General features: G+C 40.0%; 3 protein-coding genes and 1 long non-coding RNA gene across 4 annotated transcripts in view; 1 reads left to right on the top strand and 3 right to left on the bottom strand.

The window, feature by feature from the left end:
- Positions 1–26,370, top strand: part of LOC146650575 (uncharacterized) — a 203,910-nt gene that overhangs the window by 137,480 nt on the left and 40,060 nt on the right. The window lies entirely within an intron of this gene.
- On the bottom strand, positions 1,133–2,044 carry LOC146650579 (olfactory receptor 6N2-like). Its single transcript, XM_085384228.1, has one exon. It carries the CDS (start codon positions 2,042–2,044, stop codon positions 1,133–1,135), a length of 912 nt encoding a protein of 303 aa, XP_085240354.1.
- On the bottom strand, positions 6,868–7,815 carry LOC146650578 (olfactory receptor 6N2-like). Its single transcript, XM_085384117.1, has one exon. The coding sequence runs from the start codon at positions 7,813–7,815 to the stop codon at positions 6,868–6,870; it is 948 nt and encodes a 315-aa protein (XP_085240243.1).
- On the bottom strand, positions 17,924–18,850 carry LOC146650577 (olfactory receptor 6N2-like). The gene has a single exon (XM_085385229.1). It carries the CDS (start codon positions 18,839–18,841, stop codon positions 17,924–17,926), a length of 918 nt encoding a protein of 305 aa, XP_085241355.1. The 5' UTR covers positions 18,842–18,850.

Raw genomic sequence — 26,370 nt, 5'->3', positions numbered from 1 at the left:
TCTAAGTACTACTTCCAGCTTAGAGGTCTGTGGTACACAACCGATTAATAGTGTAATACTGAAATATATCTAACATTCATTTAGAAACTTCTTTTTATTATAGTTATTTTTAGACTGTTTTTTCCTGTATTTGATTATGTGAATTTAGAAATTCAGTAAAATATATTTACTGGCTATATTATAAAATGTATTTAATTCAAATGTTTACTTTCATGTGAGGTAATTAAAACAAAATCCTTTAAACTACTCTGAAGAGTTACAAGATTTGACCATTATATCTCCATAAAAAAACTGCTCATTTCGCAATAGTCACACCACATAATGAAATTCAGAATCACATAAACCTACATATAAATCAAACGGAAAATATATACTTTAGTCAGACCTACAATTTTTTGGTGATGTCAATCCATATGTTTTCAATATGCATTCTGAACCCTATTTCATTTACAGAGGGCTGCAATACAGATAAAAAAAACCTCGGCATGTTAATTCTCTCGCTTCCTTATGTACTTGTCCTCATGTCAAACTACTTCCTCCATATTTTCAGTTATCTTCATACATAGTCTCAGCTTTTGGATTTGATTGTGAGAACCAATAAATATGAAATCACAGTATAAAATTATGAACACATTTCTTTATTCAGAAATCTATATGGGAAAAGTGATATCAGACAGGTAGGATCTTGCTATTTTCTTACTTTCATTTAGAATTTTAAATAATGATCCGCTCTCTGTTGCACAAGGAAAAGGCCCAGTTTTTGAATCTCACACTATGACCACAGAAATCTGTGATATTATAATACAAAAGAGAAAAAGCTATATATTTTTGGTTTTCATTCAATCAATCATTTCAAATGTCCTTAAACTGTATATGAAGAAACAATATTATGAATAGGAGTAATGATAGTAATATTTTTTAATGAATAATCCAAAAATTACTGAACAGAATCACATGCTTTGAATAGCTGGAGAAGTTTATCAGTTTTTACACTGAAAAGAAAATGTCTCAGAAATGATAGGTCTTATTAAAGACCTACCAAAGATCAGATATCATTTAACACCTCTTAAATAAACACTAAAAAACAATTTTTAACAAAAGACTATAAAAGTCTACAATAGTTTACATTAGTTCAAGAGAACAACCTTTTGAGGTTTTTAGAGATTTCTTTCATTTTTAGTCCATATATTATTGGATTGCAAAGAGGGTTATATGTTATAAATTGCAATGTCATTATAAAACGTGCAGTTTTAGGAAACTCTGATTCCAGTCTAACTATAACCATATCATACGTAAGCAAACAAGAATAGTTAATTAGAACTAGCACATGAGGCAAACAGGTTTGTGCAGCTTTTTTTCTGACATTTCCACAACTCTGATAGGCAACTATAATTATCTTTATGTATGTAAAAAGTATAAAAAACATAGGAGAAAGGGCAACATTAAATAGAACAACCATACCATATATAGATAATTCTCTTGAATTGACACAATAAAGATGGTTGACCGAATTGTTACAAAAAATACCTTTCAGAGTAAAGTTACAGAATGGTGTATTTGCATTTCCTGCTATTGGCACTGCAACCTGAATAGCAGGTAAAAACCAGCACAAAAGCAGGAAAATATTGACTCTTGTTCTTCTCATGATAGTTGGATATTGCAGAGGTTTACATATAGACACATATCTGTCATAAGCCATGGCTGACAGCAGTAAGAATTCTGAACTGCTTAAAACATAAAACATGAATACTTGAAAAAGACAGGCGTGATACAAAATAATCTGTTTTTCAGATAAGAAGTCAATCAAAAGCTTCGGGTAGATGACAGTGCTCAAAACAACAGAATTCACTAACAAAGCAGCAATGAAAATGTACATAGGCTCATGAAGGCTTTTTTGAACTATGATGACCCACACAATAGTGGAATTGCTGCAAATTATTAGACCGTATACCATAAACATAATTACAAAATAAATATATCTGTATTTCTCCACTTCCACATGACCACCAAAAGTTATATATGTTATATTCATTTCAGCATTCATGAAAATCAGATATTACAAACTAAAATTTTAAACAGGCAGAATGTTTAAAACTAGTACATATAAAATATTATTATTCATAGATACCTAAACTTGGTGTGTGTTCATCTTTAGAAAGTGAACTGTTCAAATCAGACCAAATATGTGATGAAATGAAACTTCAAGCTCCATATATCTCATTCAACTCTCCACAAAGACCTATTACCATGTTCAACCTCTGGAGACATAAGCCGACAGTGGTTAGCCCTTACTTACACGGGTACATTTTCTGGCTCCTCCTCTTTTACTACATACATACGTGGGTATTAATTGAAAAACAAATTTTAAAGAAGAAAAAATTAGTTGACCGGCAGAAATGATAATAAAATAACAGCAAATATAGTCCTATATTTAAATATGTAATTCTGTTCAGGCTAAGAGAATTTCATGTAGATCGACATCATGCACACTGCAATGCAATGTGGGGAGAAAAAATAGTTAATGCACTTTAAGATAATTTCTGTTTCTGTTTTCTTTTTTCCTATTTCCATTGTGTTTTGTGTGCTTTTACAGCGTTTTTCTTATTGCTGGTGTTTTCTTAAGTTGCAGTCCGTTTGGCCTCTCAGGGCCACCGTAACAATTCCATAATTTACACAAATTTACTTTAGAGAATATAATTATTTGACAAATTTATAGAACAGTGAGGGTTCTTTTTAGAACACACCAATTTTTTCAATTATTTATTCCAATTCAAGTCTTTCAAGTCCAATAAATAGCTTGAAAGGTTACAAAGGTAAGTGATGAACTCCAAGAGGTTAAAAAAAAGGTAGGGTTTCCCAAAATCCTGTGTTGCAGAAAGTAGTGTGTTGCACAAAAAAGGTGAGAAAAAAGCAATTAACAGTGGAAGAGAGACAGACCAGCATAACACTTAAAAATTTAGGTCTTTCCTACAAAGAAATTGCAAAGAAAGTCAAGGTGTCAGTAAGTACGGTTCCCTTCACCATCAAAAGGCACTCAGAAATTTGGGGCAAACTCTGACAGGAAGAGGTCAAGCAGACCCCAAACCACAACTGAATCAGAGGACAAGTTCCCTAGAGTTAACAGCTTGCATGATAAGTGGTTCAATGGACAATAGCTTCAAGCACAGCTTAGTAGTAAGCTGTAATAGTAAGCATGTCTCCATTTCAACTGTGAAGAGAGGACTTCGAGCTGCAGGTTTGACAGGACTAGCTGCAGCCAAAAAGCCATTGCTAAGACATCAGAATAAGACAAAGAGGCTTGCCTGGGCCATGAAGCAGACTACTGAAGACTGGAAGAAGGAATTATGGACTGATGAATCATAATTTGAAATACAGTACATCACGTAGGATCTTTGTCTTCTCTGGGCTACTCCATTTTGGGGCTGCCAGTGTCGATTATCTGTCTCCACCTCACTTCATTTCGAGCAAGATCCTCTGTCACACCAACCCTCCACATATCCTCCTTCACTATATCCAAGATCCTTCTCTGTGAACTTCATTTTTGTGTTCTGGCTGTTAGCTCCACATTCAACATCCCCTTTCCATCCTTTTATATCCACTATCCCTCCTCATCACATGTGCAGATCATCTCAATCTTGAATCTCTAGCTTTGCCTCCGAACTGCTTAACTTGACCTGTCCTTCTAAGATACTCATTTCTAATTTTGTTGCTCCTGGTCATTCCCAGTGGAAATCTTAGCATCTTCAACTCTACCATTTCACCTTCTGTCTTTTTTATCAGAGCCACCATCCCCAAAACATACATCAACTCTGCACTCTCTTCTCACCTGTCTTGGGTAGTGCCCATTGCTTTGAATGGTTGATCCCCTGTATTTAACTTATTTATCCTTGTGATTTCTTACATGTTCACCTTTCTCTCTCTTATTTACACACATGTATTCTGACTTTTTTCTACCGACTTTCATTCCTCTTCTAACCAGTCTATACCGCCATCTCTCCAGACTGTCTTCCAGTTATTCTCACTACACATCACAATGTCATTTGCGAACATTGTAGTTCATCCTGCCTTGCCCCATTTACCAACCTACCTATTCTTGTTAACAAGAAAGTGGCTCAGAGGTGATCCCTAGTGCAACATCCACCTTGGCTTGACCATTGTCTTGATGTTTTCCAAAAATTGTTTTCAAAATCTTTGATTAAATTAAATAGCAAAATGTTCCTTTAGAGTTCTTTGAGCGCTTTCTTTTTAGCACCACTCCTGTGGGTGGTGGCCTGTAAGCTCATCACATGCAGGAGGTGCCGTCTCCTGTAGTCCCACCACGCGCAGTAGGTGCCATAGGGGTCAGGTGCAATGTGTGCTGGGCAGCAGCCAGGGGCAGAGACCCTCAACTCTCACTCTGGCAGAGCTTCAACAGCATTCCTAGGGAGGTTGGAGACATTGAGTCCAAACGGACAATGTTCAGCACCTCCATTACTGAAGCTGCTGTACTGAGCTGCGACCACAAGGTGGTTGGTGCCTGTCGTGGTGGTAACCCCTGGACCAGATGGCAGGCACCAGAGGTAAAGGGAACCATGAGGCTGAAGAAGGAGTCCTCTTGGGCTTAGTTAGCCTGTGGGACTTCAGAGGCAGCTGATAGGTACTGACGGGCCAAGCGGAACGTGGCTTGGGCAGTGGCTGAAGCAAAACTGGGTGCGAGAGAGTTCGGAGAGGCCATGGAAACAGACTTTCAGACTGCCTTGAAGAGATTTTGGCTAACCAACAGCAGCTCAGGAGGCAAAAGCGGTGCTCTACTTGCACTGTGTAGGGGTGGAGGTGCTGACTTCGACTGAGGATATTGTCGGGCAGTGGAAGGAGTACTTCAAAGACCTCCTTAATCCCACTGAGACTTTAGGTACAAGGGGGATGCCTTGTCTATGTCCAGGAAAGAGGTCACGAAGGCAGTTAAAAAACTCCTTGGTGGAAGGCCCCTTGGGGTTACCCTGAGTTCCTGAAGGCTCTCAGTATTGTAGGGCTGTCTTGGTTCAAGGGGCCTCTGGATTGGCAAACCGGGATGGTGGTTCAAATGTTCAAGAAGGGGGACCAGAGGGCATGCTCCAACTATAGGAGGATCACACTTCTCTGCCTCCCCGGGAAAGTCTAGTCTAACTCCAGGGTGCTGGAAAGGAGAGTCGGTTCATTAGGCAAACCTCGAATGCAGGAGAAACAATGCAGTTTTTGTCCCAGTCCTGGAACCTTGGACAAGCTTAACCTCTCGAGGATACATGAGGGTGCATAGGAATCTGCCCAACCAGACTATATGTGTTTTTGGATTTGGAAAAGGCATTTTGGTATACTGTTGGAGGTGCTTAGGGAGTATGGGGTATCTGGCCCAATGCTACAGGCCATTTGATCCTTATACACCTGTTGCAAGAGCTTGGTCCCCATAGATGGCAATAACTTGCATTAATTTCTCCTGGGTGTTGCACTTCGCCAGGGCTGCCCTTTGCCCTTTTTCTGTTCATAATTTTTATGGACAGTATTTCTAGGCATAGCCAAGTGGCTCCCACTTGGGTGGTCTCAGAATCTCAATTCTGCTTTTTGCAGATGATGTGGTTCTGTTTGCTTCATCAGGTGATGGCCTCCAGCTCACACTGGAATGGTTGGCAGCCGAGTGTGGAGCGGTGGGAATAACAATCAGCACTTCCAAATCTGAGGCCATGACCCTTAGCCAGGAAAGGTTGGAGTGCCCACTATGTGCCAGGGACAAGTTCCTGCTTTAAGTGGGGGAGTTTAAGCATCTTGGGAGGAGCACAGAGTAGAGTCGCTGCTCCTTCACATTGAAAGGAACCAACTGAGGTGGTTCAGGTATCTGACAAGGATGCCTCCTAGATGCTTCCTGGGTGAGGTGTTCCAGGCATGTCCCACTGGGAGGAGGCCCTGGGGCAGACATGCTGGAGAGATTATATTTCTCGGCTGTCCAGGGAATGCCTTGCTTTTCCCCCAGACAAGCTGGGGGTGGCTGGGGACAGGAGGGTATGGGCTTCTCTTTTTAGGCTGCTGCCCCCATCACTCTGCCATCGATAAGTTGAAGAAAATGGATGGATGGTGGATTGCTTTTCCAGCCATTTTTTTGCTCACATCCTATCTTTTTTTAGGATGAGCTAATATATTGTAAAATAAGTAGTAATCTCATGTTAAGCATTTTACACGTTTGTTACTGTGATCTATGAATAATTAATCGGTGGTAAATAATCTGCAAATTATTGGATTCTTTTCTTATATGACAACTTTTTTGGAATTAGGATTGTACTTTTTCAAATGTTTTATGCACATTCAAGATAGACGGCAATAAATTACACTGGCCCATGATTTGTGACAAGGGAGGAAGATGTAGTTATTATAAAGCTATTGCAGCTATCACAGTTTTATAAAGTGTTACCACCCATTCCTTTAGTGGAAAATCTCTATTACACAGCATATATAAGAACCACCAATAATGTTATAAAAATCCAAAATAAAATATGAAAGTCTGACAAAATTAATCTGATAGTTTATTTGATTACTTATCCTCTTACCTATCTTGGAATTGGTGAACCTTTCATAAAAGAAGGCAATTTATATTTGTATTTAAATACGTCACCAAAAGCTGTTAATGTAAATTAACCATAGGTCTTAAACCCTATTCACATGAGCATTTTACTGAGCATAACAACAGACTTCAATACACTTTAATAATAATATTATGTTCAATTTATTTACAAATACAGATGAACACGGCATGGTTTATTTTTTCCTGTACTTTTCTGAATAATAGTTTGAATTACTTTATTAAATGAAAAGCATTTTCAATGATGGCAAGAAAATTATTACAAAACAAATTGTGGCACCTTAGCATTCAGAGTTAATACATGAAATGATTTTAGCATGATAGAAAAATCTTTTTAGCTGTTTAGAAATTTCCTTCATTTTGAGCCCATAAATGAATGGATTAAGCAATGGATGATAGAGCACTATTTGTAATGTCATTATTAATCGCGCAGTTTTGGGAAAATCTGATTCTACTCGAGCTATGCTTACATCATAGATACTTAAACAGGAGAAGCTAAATAAAACTAACAAATGGGGTAAACAGGTCTCCAAAGCTTTCTTCCTCACGTCTTTACAGCTTTGATAAGTGAGGATAAAAATGTTTGAGTATGTAAAAACTATGAAGAGCATAGGTAATATTACAAGATCTATTAAAGCAACTACTCCAAATACAGTAATTAATCGTGACTTGACACACTGAAGAGTGTAAACTGCATTATTACAAAATATTCCTTTTAAGTTAAAGTTACACAATGTTGCTTCAGCACTCCCAGCTGTTAAGACTGCAATGTGACAAACAGGTACAAGCCATGCTACAGCCAAGAAAATACTCACAGTGGTTTTACTCATGATAGTTTGATATTGCAGAGGTTTACAAATAGCCACATATCTGTCATAGGCCATGGCTGCCAAGAGAAAGAACTCTGAACTGCCTAAAGTGTAAAACATAAAAAACTGAAAGAGACAGGCTGAATATGTTGTGACTTGTTTTTCAGATAAAAAGTCAATCAGCAGTTTGGGGTAAACAGTTGTGCTGTAAAGAACACAGTTCAGCAGCAAAGCAGCAATGAAAGTGTACATTGGCTCATGAAGGTTTTTATGAATCCAGATTATGTACACAATAGTAGAATTACTGCAGATTATTAAACTATATAATATAAAGAAAATGAAAAAATAAACATATCTGTACTTGTTAACTTCAACATACCCATCTAGAGTTAAATATGTAGCATTTAACACCTCATCCATTAATACTTTGAAAAAAAATTATAAAACCAGCAGTGTTAATGAAGAATAACAAATAACAAAACAAAACTGCACCAATATGCAACCTATGTTGTCTTTCCTTCATTCATTTACAGGTATTTGAACTTGAAATATATCTTGGAGTACATTCATCAGTCAAATGTGCACAGTGAATCATCTTACTCTGTGAAAGGTTTTATTAGGTTGCTTTGTCCACCAGGGAATTGTACTGTGAAGGTCACAGTAAATCAAAACTGGATTATAGATGGCAGACAGTTGGTGTCGTAAGCCACCGCCTCTGTTCAAAGATGGTCGCTCATAGTGGACATAAATGGCTTCTTTCACTACTCTTTCAAACCATATGTCTTCTCTGTCCAAAAAGAGAAGACAGATAGATTTCTGTCTATGTAAGCTGCTACACTTGTTTTTCGACAATTTACCACACATGACTTTAGCATATACCAATGTTAAACATTGGAGTAGTTCTTACAGAACAAAGCATACAGTTAGGGCTGGATCAGGTAATACAACATCCTCCCTTTGTTATGCTGCAGTAGGCCTAGAATCTTGGGGGCTTTCCATAATGCACTTTTCCTTTACTCACCTCTTTTCACTCACTATGTGCTTGTACATCACTCTGCATTTAAAGAGTTATTATTAATCTCTGTCTCTCTTCTACAGAATGACTTTTGTACTGTCTTCCTCCCCTCACCCCAACCGGTAATGGGTAGATGGTTGCCCCTACGTAAGCCTGATTCTTCTTGTTTAAAGGGGGTTTATTTTCTTCCTGTCACCAGATGCTTGCGCATAGGGGTCACCTGATTGTTTGTGTGTATTGTTGTATTGTATTATCTTTACCTTACAATATAAAGCATTATGGGGCAACTGTTAATATTGGCAAAATCTGAATTAAATGGAAATGAGACGATTCTAGGGAAGTGAGTGACCGCCTGTCAATTCTGAACTCCTTACAGGAACACAGGACAAAGTTCAGATGGGCAAGCAAAAAGTTTTGAAAGTTAACTAGGAAACAGGCAAGGAAAGCAGACTGCACAATGGAAAATGGCAGGACTTAGGAGATTAGAATCAGTAAGTCTATTTGCAGGCAACTATAGTGGTGTAAAAAGTGTTTGGCCCTTCTTGATTTCCCATTTTTTGTATTTTTGTCACACCTAAATATTTCAGGTCATCAAACCAAATGTTAATATTAGACAAAGATAACACAGATAAACAAAAAGGGAAGTTTCCTAAATATAGGTGGCCCCCTTCAAACTCGGGTCTTCTACAAGAGGCCTGGAAGCTTCAGGGTCCTGCACAATATCTTTGCTGTTCCTATGATTGCACTCCTAGGAACAGCATCTGACAGAGATCTCAGATGATGTTCCCAGGATCTGCTGGAGCCGCTCGCCTAGCTTGGGAGTCACTGCATTGAGTGCTCTGATTACTACTGGCACTACTGTTACATTCACCCTCCACATCTTCTTAAACTCTCTGAGCCCTTGGTACTTCTCAAGCTTCTTGTGTTCCTTTTTCCTAATGTTGCTGTCATTTGTTATCATTTCGACTATCACTACGCCTATTTTCTTCTGCTTTTCTACCACCTCTATGTCTGGTTGGTTAGCCATCACCATTTTGTCCGTCTGTATCTGGAAATCCCACAGGATCTTAGCTTGGTCATTCTCCAACACCCCAGGGGGCGTCTCACATTTTGACCTCGGGACTTCGACGTCATATTTGGCACAGATGTTTCTGTTTACTATGCCAGCCACTTTGTTATGGCGGTCCATATATGCCCTGCCCGGCCAAATTACATTTGGCCCGCAGGCCAGAGTTTGACACCTATGTGCTAGATTGTCTCAGGGGCATCTTTACACTTTCTGCATCTGAGGTCTTACCTTGTGCAGTAGACCCCAGCCCGATGGATCTTGTGCTCAGAACTTGTTCTTGTGCTGCCACAGCGGTGTTCTTAGCCCTCAAGCTTTTTTGTCTGGTACTGAAGGGCCAGCATTTCCTAGTCAGGACCAACAATTCAACAGTGATCTTTTACATAAACAGGCAGAGAAGAAACCTGTTATGGTGCATGGGTGTCTCTAAGAGTCACCCATGCTCTGGGCCATCTGAACCTGGGAGTAGAGGGAATGGAGGTTGCACCCTTTGATAGTGGCCCAGATTTGGGATCTTTTTGCCTCCCTCTTCAGGTAGGAGGAGAAGTGATTCATCCATGCACAGATCTGTGGTGCCTTCATGTTTACCTGCTGAGAGGCCACATTTGATAGCTAAGGGTTTGGCCCCAACTGTTAAGTATGTGGATATGAAATTTCTGTACTGCTTATTTACCCAAAGTCATTCCTGCAGTGGTGGAATTTGAGCTGCTGAGCTTTTGCTCCCCTCCTTTCAAGTGTTGTGTGGAGGAGAGGAGGATGCATTCTCTGTGTTCTACGTAACTACGCTGAGCACACTCAGAATGTGTGCTTATGTGACAAGTTGTTTGTCTGCTTCGCTAATCCAGCCAGAGATGAAGCTCTGTCTAAACAGAGGCTGCCCCACTGGATTATAGAAGCTATCTCACTGGCGTACAGCACCAGGGGTCTTGCTTTGCCCCAGGGGGGTGAGAATTCATTTCACCAGAGGAATGACAACCTCATGAACTCTTATTAAATGGGTCCCCATAGGTGATATTTGTGCTGCAGTTGGACATGACCGTACATTTTTGTTCAGCTCTATTGTTTGGATGTTACAACTCATGCTGTCCTCTCTGCTGGTTCTACCACACTCTAAGGTGCTGGTGGTCCAACTTCCGTTTGGTGGTTGCTCTATGGGATGTGTATATATGTCCCATATATATGTGTTGCACCGAGTGAATCATCTGAAAGGGAACAAACAGTTTTCTCTATAACTTGTATTCCCTGCAGGAGAGGAACAATGTTAAACACAAGATTTCCATGCCTTGCAGCTTGGCTCAATGAAGAGCAACTAACTAAGAGATGGCTGTAATAACAGGGGGATATATGCAGGCATAAAGATCTGTGTGGATGTCATCACAGGTCATTTGTCTTAAAGCCGTGAATAAAAGTTTCTTTCTGAACACCTTGAGAACAGACGAAGAAAAAAGTCACCTATAATTTTCAATTTTGGTGCATTAAGTATTTACTAAAAATCGTGCACATGTTTGAATTTCAGTGGCCTTGACATGAGGGAGCACAAAGTCAGGATCAAATTTTCTAAAAGTCTTGTAATCACAATAATATAAGAACATACAAATGACTTTAAAAGTCTCTGACAAGTTTGAATCTCTGTGACCCTTGCCCTCAAGGTCAGAATTCATTTTTTTTTTTTTTACTTTTTCAAATTTATCCTGTAACGCAAACTGGTGTTCATTCTGCCCAGCACAATGCACCCACCCATAGTATTTCAGTGTTCGGTAATTTATTTAATTTCAACATTCTGTGTCACCACACGCAGCTCTCCAATCTCAGCTTCCTCCTTCTCCAGATCCTGGCACAATTACAGGGGGGCATGATCCGAAGATGATCTACCCCTGGCACTGCTGCCTGAATGCACTGCATCACCCCTACCCTGCAGCTAAGCCACAGACCATACTCCATCATGGTCTGTGGCTTAGCTAAGAGTCACCCATGCTCTGGGTGACTCTGCATGTTTCCAGTCTTAATATAGGTACATCTAGTAGGAGGCTAAGGGGTAGTACTGGCGACTTCCAGTATTTGTAAATATAGTGATATGAGTGCATTTATCTTAATTTAATGATCAGTCAGTAACAGTAAAATCACCAACAACAATCATTAAAACTGGAGCAGAAAGGGAAAGTATAAAAAGTCTATGCGGGTGTGATCACAGGTACGTCAGTTTGGTGTGTGGGCAAGAATTCGACCCAAGTAACTCCACCCAAATACTGCTACACAGAATACAACTGTGTGTTTGCATCTTACTTGGCAGGTGGAGTGTGTGTCGGTCAGGGTGGCGAGGTAATGGCCAAGTGAGCATCCTGGAAGGTGGGTGATTGGAGAGAGTCCAACCTGGTTTATCCAGAGAGGTGCAAGGACAGGGGGCAGACAGGTGTAAAGAATTGAGAGTCTTAACGTAGTGACCAACATCCTTAGAATGTAAGCCTTAGCTAAGTGTGATGATGGCTTCAAGAGATGACTAGAGGCACAACACAGAAACAAAGAGTATGAAGCAAAGGCAGCCTGTTAGTAATGTGAGGTTAGCTGACAAACTGGTGGAGAAGACTTGGTCCTAAATACTACTGTGCTGATCTCTATCGGGTGAGCTGAGCAGGTGGACTGATGAGGGCTCCACCCAGAGGTGGATACACTGGGAAACAGTGGAAAAACACAGGTAGCTCATCATGACACTTATCAGCCAAGGTGGAAGCTGAATCATGTATACACACATAAAATCTAGACATTAGAATAATTTAATTTACTCTGCATTTCTTATTCAACATACTAATTAGACTTATACTATGTATTTTTGAATAAAAAGATGATCTACTATTAGCAAAAGCACATACAGATAGACCCTGTTGTAGCACTCTGTATCACTTTAACATTTCACTAGCTGGGCCCACATCCTCAATTTAGGTTTAACAGCATTTTAGTAGGTAAAAGTGAATGCTTTGACATGAATTGAGCTGCGCTTCGGGGAAGGCCTCGAAGGGGACTGGCAATGGCTCCCGGGCCTGGCAGATCCCCGTGTACTAAATAGAAGTGAAGAAGTTAAAGAATAGAGAACAAGGAGGGAGGGAGGGTGGGGCACGTAAACAAGAATGATCAGCTTGCAGAACGGGGGAACCTAAATTGATGACAGCCGGAAGGAGCATGTTTGGAGGTGTGGTCCCTGTGATCAGATGTCACTGATGGAGACCACCAATTGCCCTAGTGATTTTAACAGAAAATACAAATTAAAGTTATTGTCACATCAGTATGAGCAGAGTTTTCTAAAGTGCTGTCATACATCCGTTTCTGCTTTTAAAACCCTCTACATGAGTTCTGGAAGTCTGAAAGATCTTAAGGTATTCAGCTGTATCTGCAGTTTACCTTTCGGCTCAATATGCCCCAAGGCCCTGAATGACACAACACAGCACAGCAGGTCAGTTTAAGATTTTCACACATCAGCAAGATAAATAAAAACATTCCTTTATTTCAGTTTCAGCAGGCCAGACTATATCACAATGTCCTTCAATCAGGCAATCAAAAAAGACCAAAAAGACCTTTCAAACTTCAGTGAATTAAAATAATATTTTACTCTGTTTAAAGCCTGTGTATATTTAAAATATATATTACCCTCTTTGGTTACTCTGTGTCATGGTTAATTACTGTACAGAAAATACCAGTTACATGATTGTATGATCTCTTTTGATTTTTTTGTCTTCAATTTTCTCAGTAAAACAGCTACAGCATATGTGCAGAATAGCATAGCTTTTGCACTCTTTCACTGGTTAATTTTAGGGTTATTACAAAAGTATTCAAATATTTTACAAAAATGTGCATTTGACATAAAGAGTGGACATATAGCACCACCCAGTCTTTTGTCACTGGGTGGTGCTGAGGTCTGAATCTGAGAGTAGCGCCTATATTCACAAAGAGAAAAGAATCATTACAAACAGCTGTCAAGTTTATCTCAAACCAGAAAAAATCTGATCCTTTCTTATCCCGACAGACTTCAGGTTGTAAAGTTCTGCGTTTTCAACATACACTTCTGCTGACAACTGACATAACAGTATAATATCCAGTATAATATTTAAACTTTGAGTTGTTGGTACTTTTTAAATGTAGCTAACTGACAGTGCATGTCTCCAGTCTTAATGCATTGTGGTCACCTGCATGTAAATGGAGTGGTTCTTACTTAGCAAACCACATCTCACAAAAACCTCTTGAGTGTATTTGTAACACCAAGTGCTGCTAAACAGACCAGGGAATATTTAACATAACTTTTCTAGATGTCATTATTTTATTTTGGATGCTTACATTATTTTACTTGGCATGCAGACACAAAATATTTCACAAAACTCAGAAACTGCTAGGGTAAGCATCATTAGCCCTTTAGATCATCCCACAGATTTTCAATGGGATTCAACTCAGGGATTTCTGCAGCCAGTCAGTGCCGGTCAATTCAATACCTGAATGCTAAAGCATTCATCATTCAGGTAGTAACTCACCAGGATTGATGTACGTTTGGATTGTTTCATGTTGGAAGACAATGCGACGACCCAGCTGTCGCCTGCTCCAGATTTTCACATTTCTTTCTTTCTTCATGATTAGTTCCACCTTGATGAGATTCCCAGTTCCAGATGCACTGAATCAACCAAACAGCATAATACTCACTCCACTTTTTTAGTGTGGGGATGGTGTTCTTTTTGGGTTGTACACCTCTCCAGTATGAATAACTTTTCTCCAGGTTGTCTTTAGCATACGTCAGACTGGCTTCACCGAGTTTTTATCGGTCCGCATGCTGGTCTGAAATAATTCTGTTATTGTGCACAAATAAAAATAATAATTTGTGCTTTCTAAAGAAAACCTTCAGGTTTAGAAATGTTTCTTTGAAAAATGTTTGCTCTTTTAAAAAAGCACTAGGAAAATTTATAAAACCTTAACTTTAAAATGGAGACATAATTGTGACCTCATCTGCTTATGAAGAGTACATTATAATTATATTCTAATACATTATAATATAGTAATAAGAATAATATATAATAGACTGCTCAATTTCTGAAATACTTTTTAATCAGAGTAAAATATCAAGTCATTTAAATTTTTTGTATATTGATCTAGTCAGTTAAGTAGCAGAGGAGGTTGTTAATCAATTTCAGCTTCTTTGATGTTAATACTGTTAGCAGTTATTAGAAGTGCAACAATGAGACAAAAGCCCTGGACTTTTCACAGATGAGAGCAGGTTCACCTTAAGTACGTATGACAGGCACGCAAGGTTCTGGAAAAACCATAGAGAATGTTATGCTGCCTGTAACATCATTCAGCATGACTGTTTTTGTGGTGGGTCAGTGATAGTCTGGGGAAGTAAATACACAGGGGTACTCACTGACCTTTACAGGTTTGGCAACAGCACACCAACTAACATTAGGTTTTGGGATCAAATCCTGGGACCCACTGTCAAACCCTACACTGTTGCAGTGGATCCTGGGTTCCTATGGGTGAACAACAGTGTCTGGCCTCATGTGGCGAGGGTATTCATGCAGTTCCCCGACGATAAAGGAATTGATATAACTGGCTGTCCCCCTCGCTCACATGACCTAAATCCAGTAGGCCTCTCTCTGGGAGATTATGTTTCAGTCCTTCCCATGCCACCAGGTTGAACCTTAGACTGTCCAGGCGTGTGAGAGGCGTGTGGCCTGGTGAGATATGGAAGGAGATCTCACCTCCTTCCCACAGGACACCAAACCTCCTCTCATTATGTGTATATGTCAACATTATCAGGCATGCATGCAAGTGGTAGTTGTATACATGCCTGAGTTACTACAATGTTCCAATGAACTTTCAAAATGGACAAAATGGATTAGTCTGCGTTCAGCCCTTTGTATATTGATAATTTTAATTTCCACCGAATGTGTTCTTTTCCTAAAACATTACCCAGTCCATATCAGTACAGAGATCCAGCATGATTTCTTTTCCTTTGTCTTTTGTTTTTGTAGTGTAAACACTATATTGCCAAAATAATTATCTCACCCATCCATATCATTGAATTCAGGTGTTCCAGTCACTTCCATGTCCACAGGTGTATAAAATCAAACAGCCAGGCACGGGCAGTAGCAGGAGCTCATGGAATGTCAACATGGCTGATAGAATGAAACCTGTGCAACACGTCCAGTCATGAAGTTTTGTCACTACCAAATTCTCCACAGTCAACTGTTGGCATGGTGTTGCTCTTAGGCAGCGAACCAAATTTTTGGTTATTACACTGTCCCTTTATTAAGTATTTACTTATTTTGTGACACAAAATACCTCAGTGTTGAGTAAAATGAGGAGTAGCAGATGATTTGACCTTTGACCAGGGGTAATGTGCCAAATCTGCACATGGCACAGTGCTAGCTACTGCTAAGACTAAAACCATTTTTATTCATGTTTAAATTGAATTAACTGTATTTTTTTTAAAAAAAATATGTGCATGTAGAAGAATATGTGATGAATTATTTTCAGTTGTTTATAGACAGATTTACCAAAACAGCATGTTTTGGTTTGCTGCCTCAGTGCAAAATTATGCAGTTAGGCCACTTTTCCTCTAGCAATACAAATATACACAATGGTTTTAAACTCTGCTCCTTTCCACTGCTTGTTTTAGGTTTTTAGGTTTATAATATTGTCATAATATTTAATGACATTATATGACCAATGATGACAGCAGTAAGATTTACTTGATTATTTAAACTTTTTATACTTTTTTATTAGTACTTGTTTTAATGAGCCACATAGTCAAAGTAAACAGATATTATAGACACTAATTTTATTGTTGTTGTTGAAGGGTACCCAAGCTGAAGTTTAATTGCTCTCTAGGGCCAAAGACATAATAACCTGTTGACCATTTTGACAGTCTTAACTTAGCAATTAGCTGTTTAGAGACTGGCTGTAGTCAGGCCACTCCTCTGAGGCTTGGCCTGTTGTTTTACACAGCGCAGGTGGCACCAATGCATGCTCACTAATGACACTCATTACAGAATCCTTATATCACCTGTGGGCTGTCAGTTTACTTTTTATACCATCACACAGTTATTATTTTTTTCATTCTTCTAAGGAGCTCACCCACAACATTTATTAACTGCTGAAAATGCATCACAAATCCTGTCCTGTCATCATAGTTGTCCAATACTTGTAACATCACAAGCAATAAACAGGACATACTTATATGAAAATGATTTTCAGATTTGGAGTTATTAAGTGAAATTTGTTAAGGTATAGGTGAAAAATTCCTAGCAGCAAAATGATTTGTTGACAAGGGATTTCAAAATCCAAGACTGTTTACCCCATAATCATTTTGAAAATCTTTTTTGAATCCTGGAACAATTATACAAATAAAATATCAATGAAACTCAGGCAAATGATAATAAAAAAAACCCATATTAGTGTGTCTAAATGTTAGAAAGCACTTAGGCATATGTAAAAGTGCTGTTATGAATTGTGTGCCTACCACCCTAGGCAAGACCCGTGGTGCAGGGTGTGCAAAGATGCACCTGAGACAATCCAACACATAACAGGAAGGTGCAAAATGCTAGCAGGCAGGGCATACATATCATGCCATAACCAAGTGGCCGGCATATTATACAGAAATGTCTGTGCCGTGTATGGCCTGGAAGTCCCGACGTCAAAAATAAAAAGACTCCCCCTAGGGTGGTCAAGAATTAGCCAAGCTAAGATCTTGTGGGACTTCCAGAAACAGACGGACAAAATAGTGATGGCTAACCAACTGGACATTGTGGTGGACAAGCAGCGGAAGGGGGCTGTAGTGATAGATGTGGCGGCACCGAATGACAGTAACATCAGAAAGAAGGAACACAAGAAGATGAAGAAGTACCAAAGGCTCAGAGAAGAGCTCGAGAAGATGTGGAGGGTGAAGGTAACAGTGGTTCCAGTAGTAATTAGAGCACTTGGAGATCCAAGATCTCTGTCCAGAAGAGTGCAATCCAAGGAACAGAAAGGATACTGCGCAGAATCCTCAAGCTCCCAGACCTCTGGTAGAGGACCTGAGCTATATGTATATGTAATATTTTGTTATAATTTATAGAATTTGAAAAACTTTGAAACTTTGTTTTTTCTTTCATTGATATTGATATGTCAGTTACAATACAAAAAATGCTTGTCAGCATAATAGACTGGTAGCAATTGATTCATTTTACTAAATTATATTTATTCATTTACACAATAGTAAATTAGAATCTGTGACAAAACAGACAGGAAAATGTGAAACGCGGGCATATGAACTATTTAGACTTCAAAGATTACCAGCAACAGTTTAATAAATTGTTTATCTTTGTATAATGACCATTATGTTCGCTATCAATCTTGCATGTGAAATCAGAGCTAAAGTACTCCATTATCTGAAATGCCATTCATTTGATAATACCAATGCAGTAATACCAGTTTTATTAAACTTGACACAACAATGACTTGATATGTCTAAAAATCTCATTCATTTTGAGTCCATATATGATTGGATTTAAAAGAGGATGGAATAAAATTGACTGAAACGTCAATGTCAAGCGAAGAGTTTTCGACAGATCGGAATCCAGTCTAATTATAACTGAATCAAAAACAATAAAACATGAAAAGTTGATTAACACCAGCAAGTGGGGTAAACATGTCTTTAGAGCTTTTCTCCTTGTTTCTCTACAACAATTGTAAGATATTCTAAGAATCCTTATATATGTAAAAAGTATGAAAAGCATTGGTAGAAGGGCAATATTTATCAACGTGACCACACCATATATAGATATTGTGACTGACGGCACACACTGAAGCCTGTAAATTGAATTGTTACAAAAAATTCCTGTCAGAGTAAAACTACAGAGTTTTATATTAAAATAAAGCACAAATGACACTGCAATCTCAAAAGCAGGTATAAGCCAAGCTAAAATCAGAAACACATTTATAGTTATTCTATTCATAATAACTGGATATTGCAGGGGTTTGCATATAGACACATACCTGTCATATGCCATTGCTGCCAACAGTAAAAACTCTGACCCAGCTGAGGTGTAATACGAAAATCCTTGGAAAAGACAGAGTGGATACGATATAGTTTGTTTTTCAGACAAAACATCAGATAAGAGCTTCGGATAGATAATCATGCTGTAAAGAACAGAGTTGATTAACAAAGCTGCAATAAAAATATACATTGGCTCATGAAGGTTTTTGTGAGTCCAAATAAGGTACACTATAGTGGAATTAAAGCAGAGTATCAGAATATATAACGTGAATATAACCACAAAATAAAGGTATCTGTATTTGTGCAATTCTGCAAACCCACCAAGAGTTAACAATGTTACATTTAATTTAACATCCATTGATTAAAAAATGTTACTGACTATAGAATTTGATTGCATAAATGGTATTCAAGAATAACAAACCAAAAGATAAGCCTTAAAGTACTGTATTAATATATTTCCTGCACCGAACTGAGAAGGTAAGTGACTGACTCTGTGGCTTTGTTTTATCAGAAAACCTTCCATCCTCTATGGGACTCATTAAGTTCTCCACTAACATGTAAACAACTTCAGGGAATCTGACGAATTGACGTTTATAGTCCTATGCCCTTCATTTTGTTTGCCCATGCATTTTTTTTAAAAATTCGCGGAACTAGTATAGGCTTAGTATAAAAGCAAAAAAGCCACGGAAACCACTACTGCCTTCACGCTCAACATTTTCTCAAGCTCTCTTCTCAGCCTATGATAAGTCTCAAGCATATTGTGTTCCTTCATCCTCATGTTGTTAACACTTGATATAGCTATATCTATCACTACAGTCATCTCCCTCTGCTTGTCCACCACTATTGCGTCTGGTTGGATAGATATCACCAGTTTGTCTGTTATATCAGGAAGCCCCAGACTTAGCTTGGTCATTTTCAGCTACCTTGGGGGATGTATCCCATTTTGACCTCTGGATTTCCAGGACATTGCTGCACAAATGTTAATTGATATACTTCCAGCCAACCTGCACCTGCTGTTATGTACTGGATTTTTTCAGGGGCATCTTTGCACAGTCTGGGGGTTTTGCCTGGGGTAGCAGCCTCTAAGGATCTTATGCTTAGAGCTTGTTCTTGTGCTGCCATGATTCATGCCTCTGTGTTTTGTCTTTCGGTTCAGCCTTGTCCAGCCACTGGTAGGATTTCTGGATGTCAGCCATGTTTTCTATCTGCTGGTGGTCCATACTGTATGGGGATCTGTCCTTCCATGATGGTTCATCTCCTTGCTCCTCTTCTTTCTAAGGTTTGGCTGCCTGACGTATTCACTAAGCACACATGGCCATCTTCCATATGTACTCATGGATGAGCATTGACTCATCCTGGATTGTGGTTCTGATACTCACTAGTCCTCAGCTCCTTCCTTCCACTTAGCTTACAGTCTCAGCCAGCCAGAAACAAAACACCTGTATATTCTGTGAGTGTGCCGATCACAAATCGGAAAACTGCCCAAATAATGACACGCTTCAAAGAAAGGGCAAGTTAAAGAGAATGGGGAGATGTTTTGTGTGTTTGGGACAGAAACACATTGCAAGATTCTGTAAGACCAAGAATGTGTCCTGTGAGAAATGTGGACGGAGACATCACGTTGCTGTGTGCGGTGGTGAAAGGGTGGATGTACAGGCCCCATCCCAGAAGCAGTGGTCTTCTCCGTGCTCCCTCATTCAGTAAGAGTGAAACCAGGTGAACAGAACACTGTGTTCCTAAAGACTGCAAAGGTGTGGATTGAAGACCCGTCAGGCAGAAGGGTAGCTCGTTGCTTATTAGATGGAGGCAGCCAAAGAAGCTTCATACATGAAACGTTGGTGAAGAGCCTAAATTTACCAGTAATAAGGCAAGAGACATTGACACTACACACATTTGGGTCCTCCTTTCCCACAAGATCACAGCGCGGCATAGTGAAAGTTATGCTACAAAATATCTGGGATCCTAGCCAGAGTATTGTAATAGAAGCTGTGGAGACCCCACAAGTGTGCTCGGCAATAATGAAGGTTCCTGGTGAACAGATCCAGCATGAGCTTAAGAAAAGAGTACTACAACTGGCTGACTTCCCAGGATCCAATGAGGAACCAGAGCTTGCTGTCCTCATAGGAGCTGACTACTATTGGCAGATCGTGACAGGAAGGGTGGAAAGACTTACAGAAACATTGGTGGCACTGGAGAGCACCTTCGGATGGTCTGTTCAGGGTCCAGTCTCTGCATCAACTGTTACAGAGGCAGCCTGCATGTTCATTCCGTGTGAGGAAGAGAAACTCCTTTCCAAGCAACTGAAAGCATTCTGGGAAATAGAGTCTCTGGGTATTACAAATGAGACAACAAAGAACCCAGAAGATGATGAGGCTCTGCAGATGTTTGAGAGAACGACTATGTTTAAAGATGGACGATATCAGGTGGAGTTGCCATGGAAGCCAGAAAAGGTAGAGCTCTCAGACAACTACAGAGTTGCCAAAAAACGGCTGGAAGGTCTGAGTAAAAGATTTAAGAAGGATGTCACACTCTTCAGCAGGTATAATCAAGTGGTGGAGGACTACTTGGACCAGAACATTGCAGAGGAAGTGGCACCAAACCGCAGCACAGACTCTAATGTATTATATGCCTCACCATGCAGTGCTGAGAGAGGACAAAGCAACTACAAAATTAAGATCGGTCTTTGATGCATCGTCCCATGAAGAAGGCTGTCTGTCGCTGAATGACTGCTTATTTACGAGGCCAAATTTGAATCCAGATCTACTCAGTGTTCTCCTTAGATTTAGGGAACACAAAGTCGCCTTTCTGGCGGACATAAAACAAGCATTCCTGCAAATACGTCTTGCAGAAAGGGACAGAGATGCAGTCAGGTTCCTGTGGTTCTCAGGTGCACCGAATGGAGAAGTGAATGACCACCTGCGCATTCTGAGGATGACGAGAGTGGTGTTTGGAGTTACGCCAAGCCCGTTTCTGCTTGCAGCGACAATTCAAAGACATCTAAAACAATATGAAACAAGCCAACCACAAGTGGTGAATACAATAAGGGAGTCACTTTACGTAGATGACTTCATTTCAAGTACACGCTCAGTGGAAGAGGCGTATCACATAACAACAAATGCCAAAGAAATACTGGTGCTGGTATGGAGCTTTGCAAATGGATGACAAACTCAGGCAGAAATGGGGCAGAAATGGGAGAAGAGCTCCACAAACTACATGATGGCACCTGAGACGAATGGAGTAGCATTAAAGGTGCTCGGATTAGTGTGGAGGCCAGAGCCTGATGATTTCACCTTAGTTCACTAGTGAGGCTTCTAACAGAGAAGAAAGGAACCAAACGAAGCGTGCTGCAGTCCTCAGCACGAATTTATGACCCACTTGGGTTTCTGAACCCCTTCACCATTAGGGTCAAGTGCATGTTCCAAGCAATGTGGGAGATGGGGCTCTCCTGATATGAAGAATTGCCACCAGATCTGGCACAAGAATGGCAACAGTGGTGTTCAGAGCTTACTCAGTTACACCAGCTCGCCATACCAAGGTGGTACCAAATCAATATGCAACAAGAAAGCAAAGAGGGCTTGGAATTACATGTGTTTTGTGATGCCAGTGAAAGGGCATACAGTGCTGTGGCCTATCTGCAAGGCAAAACACGAGAAGGAGAAACGACAATGAGCTTGGTCGCATCTAAAGCCAGGGTGGCTCCCCTAAAGAAAATGACGTTGCCACGTCTGGAACTCATGGGAGCCGTGATTGGGGCCAGATTGGCGAACAACTTGATCATCTCGCTGAAGATGGAGCAAGCCCAAATAAAAATGTGGACTGACTCCATGATCATTTTGCAATGGATTTGCAGTTCAGCACAAAGGTGGAAATCGTTTGTTGCAAACCGAGTGACTGAGATCCAGACTCTTACGAGTCCATCTTCATGGTCACACATCCCAGGGAAGGCTAATCCCGCTGACCTGCCCACAAGAGGACAATCAGTGGAGGCCCTACTACAAAACCAGCTATGGTGGAATGGCCCCAGTTTTCTTGTATCAGAAGATCGGATACATGAGTCTGAAGATGAAAACATTTCAGACGAAATGAATGTAGAACTTAAATCCAGTTATCAAATAGCCATGCAGTTTGCTGTTAATGACACTGACATCTGTGAACCAATACTGAAGCTTGAGAGTTACGGCAAACTGAAGAGAGTGCTCAGAGTGACAGCATGGATTAGGAGATTCATAGCTAATGCAAAAACAACGATGCAACCAAAGATGCGAGGTGAGCTGACAATGAGCTTCTTGATGCTGAGAAGTACTGGATTAAGGTTGCACAACATCATAGTTTTCACCAGGAGGTCCAGAGACTGAAGGTAGGAAAACCTATGATGAATGACAGTAAGATTCAGGAACTGAAACCATTCCTTGATGAAGATGAGCTGCTTAGTGTTGGAGGCAGGCTGCAGCAGTCGGACTTCACATTCAGAGAGCAGCATCCTTGGATTCTGCCAAACAAACACAGATTTTCAGAACTGCTGATACAGGACTGTCACAAAAGGGTGACAACCCGTTCTCACTCCCAAAGCGTAACATTTTACGCTAGGTGACAAATCGTCACCATATTACGTTTTCGGCTACCCACCACGTTCCTAAATGACGACCTCGGAAAAAGAGGAAATATGAGAACCGTCTGGACTGAACCTACACATGTTCGCTCTTATTCTTCAAATCGCTTAGAAACACGCTATTTAACATCATTAAAGTCCTGGTTAAGGTCAGGAATAAGGTTATGGTCAGGGCTAGGGATAAGGTTAGGTTTAGGGCTGGAATACAGGGCTGGAACGTCTACTACCGCGGGAGCGTCATTGCACTGGATTCCAGCCATAACCCGCCGCGTACCATAAGAACGCCGAAGGTCTCCTTTCGCGTTCCTCAGGAACGCCGCGGGACGTGACAAAACGTCGACATGTTACGCCTCGGGAGTGAGAACGCTCTGAGGGTGATGCATTCAGGAGTGAGGGACACTCTTGTACAAATAAGAGAGCGATATTGGATCATCCGGGCACGGCAGCTGGTTAAGAGCATTGTGACCAGATGCACTGTGTGTAAGAGGTTTAAGGCAAAGGCTGGGCATCAGCTAACTGCACCTTTGCCTAGGGACAGAATATCCGAGTCACCACCATTCGAAGTTGCAGGTGTGGATTTTGCTGGGCCGCTCTATGTGAAAACATAGGATTTTGTGAAAAGATCCTATATTGCCCTATTTACCTGTGCTGTGACACAAGCGGTCCATTTAGAGCTTGTGTCAGATCAGTCAACTGAGACATTTTTGCTAGCGTTGAAGAGATTCATTGCCAGGAGAGGGCTATGCAGAGTTATCTATTCTGACAATGCCAGAACATTTAAGAGAGCAGACCAAGATTTGAAGGAGCTGTGGAGTTTCTTCACTCCACTTTGAAGACATGTGTACTGTGTTGGCGGAAGTCGAAGCAACTCTGAACTCTAGGCCTCTCACCTTTGTGCACAACGAGGTAAATGAACCGCAACCACTTACTCCAGCCCACTTTTTGGTGGGCAAACGATTGACATCTCTACCACCCAAGTCAATCCCGAAGGACACACACCATCCAACACCTAACAAAGAGGACATTACTCGGAGATGGAGATAACGGCAGAAACTCATGACCAACTTCTGGAACACCTGGAGAACGGACTATCTGTTGGAGCTGAAGTCAACTCATTGCTGTGACGCTTCAAAGCCTACACCCCTAAAACTAGGGGATGTTGTGCTCATTGGGCATGACAACCTCCCCAGACAAGTGTGGAAACTTGGAAGAATTGAAGAAATGTTTCCTGGTCGAAACGGTCTTGTTAGATCTTGCTTAGTTCGCACGACAACGGGGACTCTGTTAAGAAGACCAATTCAGATGTTGTATAACCTGGAGCTTTAGATGAACAGATTGTTCATCGGGGGGGAGGATGTTGTAACTTTATTGCAGTTTATTGTTTGATAACAGCATTTTGGTTATTTTGTAAGTGATTTAAGTGTCACATGTTTAGTGAGAGCTGTTAATTATAGATTTAATTTTCTGCTAAAGGGGAGCATTTAACAGGTATTTTCATTAGAAAACTGCGTTTCCCAGAATCCTTTGTGGTAGACGAAAGTTACTCTGGGTTTTAGCTAGCAAAGAAAGTTTCGGGAAGCCATTATATGTTGCTCTGATGTCGAGAAGTTTATTTGTTGTACATTCCCCTTTTTGAAGCCTTATATAAAGACTATCGTTTCTACAACTGATGTACGATCCATTTTTTTGGCTAAGTGGATTCGCCACAACATATTCAGCTTTTTACTCAGTGTTTGACTCTGTGTAAAATTTTTGTAATACATCTCGTATTCAGGGTTATTGTTTCCCACTGATAGTCACTTGATAGTTTTAATTTTGTTGTTTGATACTCATTTGTTTCCTGTGTTTTGTTTTGCTTCCATTACCTCATTGTGGGGCAGGGATAGCTCAGTAGGTAAAGTGGTCGCCCCATGATCGGAAGGTCGGCGGTTCGAATCCACTTAACGGCTACCCTGAGGTACCCCTGAGCAAGGTACCGTCCCTACACACTGCTCCCCGGGCGCCTGCTTAGTGGGCTGCCCACTGCTTCACTGAGTGAATGGGTCAAATGCAGAGAAAAACAAGTAATTTCCCCATGGGGATCAATAAAGTATCCATTATTATTATTATTATCCTCATTGGTCTCCTTACCTTTTTACATTCACTTCCACTGATATGTGCATTTATAGCTCTGAACTTCCTTTGCTCTCTCTTAGTGTGTGTTTGCATCCTTTTGTGTGTTCATGATTTATGTTGAAGAATTTGTTTCCTCTTACTTGATTTGTTTCTTGCTGCTCAAAGGACTCCTGCATTCAACCATTTCTGGTTTAATTGTATTCTATATCTCGTTTAAGTTCTCATTAGAGTCATTGCATTTGTGTCTTCTTCTTGCACCACCTCTGGAAGTTTATACTTGATTATACTTTTGTTTTATGGAAAATAATTTGTATCTTATTGACACGTCTGTTTTCTTTGACATTTAGGCGAGTTTGTTTGATGTTTTTAATTCACTTATGAGGCAAAAGGGTGGAACTACTGAAACACTACAGGCTAAAGCAATGGCATTTTATGTAGCAAATCTCTTGTCTTTACATTCACTCCTTCTGTTAAAATAAAAACATTTAAAATGCTTGCACCCATTTGACCTCACAGCAGCAAAGGTACAAAAAATATATTTGAGCAGCTTGGGGAAGTTTTTTTGACAGATATGCTAAAAAAAAAAAAAACCTACAATTTAAATACATACATTTATTCTTTTCTACTTCCAGACAAAATCACAACAAAAATTTTTGGCACGACTTCACCTACTTCCAAGGTGCGTGAAGAGGATGAAAAAAATTACAATGCAGGAACTCCAGCAACACTTGACGGGAAGAGGAACAACTTCATTGACTGACCAACACGTTTCGGCTTGTGGCCTTCTTCACGGTCATAGTAATACATAGAAGTGTGCTTAAATTAAAAACAGGAAACAGAAAAAAATCAAATCAAACCAATCACATCTTCATGGATAAACCAGCTGACATATAACAGGTTAGTATTAGTTAATTGGTTAAGTCACGCCCAAGTAAATACTGGACTAGGTCATTAATGGTGAAGACATGGGTAAGGACACATAATCCCCACCTGTCTTAAAATAATACATGCATGACATACATAAAAAGAATATTACAAATATACAAAAAAAAAGATTACAAAGAGAAGCATTTATTAAAAAAGAAGGCAGTGCAGCAATTAGATTAAAAAGCAAGAGGACATCATCACATGGAAAGAAATTTGTGGAAAGGTCCTCATTTAGC

This window comes from Rhamphochromis longiceps, linkage group LG16, assembly GCF_057381845.1.
Source record: "Rhamphochromis longiceps isolate RC_006_pf linkage group LG16, R_longiceps_female_GT1.1, whole genome shotgun sequence".
Lineage (NCBI taxonomy): Eukaryota > Metazoa > Chordata > Actinopteri > Cichliformes > Cichlidae > Rhamphochromis > Rhamphochromis longiceps.
The sequence above is the reverse complement of the archived record's forward strand: the minus strand, read 5'-3'. Positions and strand labels throughout refer to the sequence as shown.